The sequence below is a fragment of the Cebus imitator genome, unplaced genomic scaffold (assembly GCF_001604975.1).
Source record: "Cebus imitator isolate Cc_AM_T3 unplaced genomic scaffold, Cebus_imitator-1.0 Scaffold70, whole genome shotgun sequence".
Lineage (NCBI taxonomy): Eukaryota > Metazoa > Chordata > Mammalia > Primates > Cebidae > Cebus > Cebus imitator.
In genome coordinates, this window is record NW_016107385.1 from 3,943,853 (window position 1) to 3,944,962 (window position 1,110).

A 1,110-nucleotide genomic window follows, 5' to 3' on the forward strand; every position below is an offset into this window, starting at 1 on the left:
TTTTTTTTTTTTGACAGAGTCTCACTCTGTCACCCAGGCTGGAGTGCAGTGGCATAGTCTTGGTTCACTGCACTGCCTTCTGGGTTCAAGCAATTCTTGTGCCTCAGCCTGCCAAGTAGCTGGGATTACAGTTGACTGCCACTACACCTAGCCGGCTAATTTTTGTATTTTAGTAGAGACAGGTTTCACCATGTTGGCTAGGCTGGTCTCAAACTCCTGACCTCAAGTGATCTGCCTGCCTCCCAAAGTGCTGGGATTACAGGCGTGAGCCACCACACCCGCCCCACGTTCCTTTTTTATAGCTGCATAGCAGTCCATTGGTAGATGTACCAGTGGTGATTCAGCCACTCGTATTTGAAGTTTTCCTCAGAAGCCTCTGAAGTCATCATGAGTCTTTCTCCCTCTTTCCTCCCCAGAGTCAAGTGTCTTGAGTACCATAAAAAAGAACTCTCAGTAGTGTTGGTGACCCTTTCTGCCCACTTAGTATCAATCTTCCAGCCCTTTTTTCATCTATTAGGGCCTGATATTTGGCACCTGAATAATTTTAACTCTGTGGTTTAACTCATTTCTGTATATACCTCAAGTTAGTACTGTCCAGTCTAGAGAGAACAGAGCTGTGTTTTTGAGTCCTCTTCCATTTCTAGTTCTTTTTCAAGGATGAATTCATTTTCTTGTTGAGAAAACCTAGGTAAACATCTCTCCTTTCTTTATAGCTGAGCTCCTTGCCAAAAAACAGCCATTAAAAACCAGTGAGGTCTACTCTGATGATGAAGAAGAGGAAGAGGATGACAAATCCAGTGAAAAGTCAGACCGCTCATCTCGAACATCGTCATCTGATGAAGAAGAGGAGTAAGCTCTTGTACATTTTGGTCTAGTAGGCAGGATAGGCGGGTTTTTAAGGAGGAGCTTGATGTAGCTTCAGAATCTCCCTGTGTGGGCCACTAACTTTGACTTGGTTACTTTTGGTTTGCTGAACTGAGTTCCCCAGCACATCAGGCCACTCATTTATTTGGCTGCTAGCCTGCATGCTTGGACATTTCACTTGGGCCTGGAATTTCAGATTGACCTGGAGCTTTCTTTTTTTTTTTTTTTTTTTTTTTTTTTTTTTTT

General features: G+C 43.3%; 1 protein-coding gene across 1 annotated transcript in view; it reads left to right on the top strand.

The window, feature by feature from the left end:
• Window positions 1-1,110, top strand: part of RTF1 (RTF1 homolog, Paf1/RNA polymerase II complex component) — an 80,970-nt gene that overhangs the window by 66,169 nt on the left and 13,691 nt on the right. Inside the window, exon 7 of the mRNA XM_017530892.2 lies at window positions 714-849. Within this exon, the coding sequence (XP_017386381.1) occupies window positions 714-849 (136 nt within the window). The remainder of the gene's footprint in view (window positions 1-713; window positions 850-1,110) is intronic.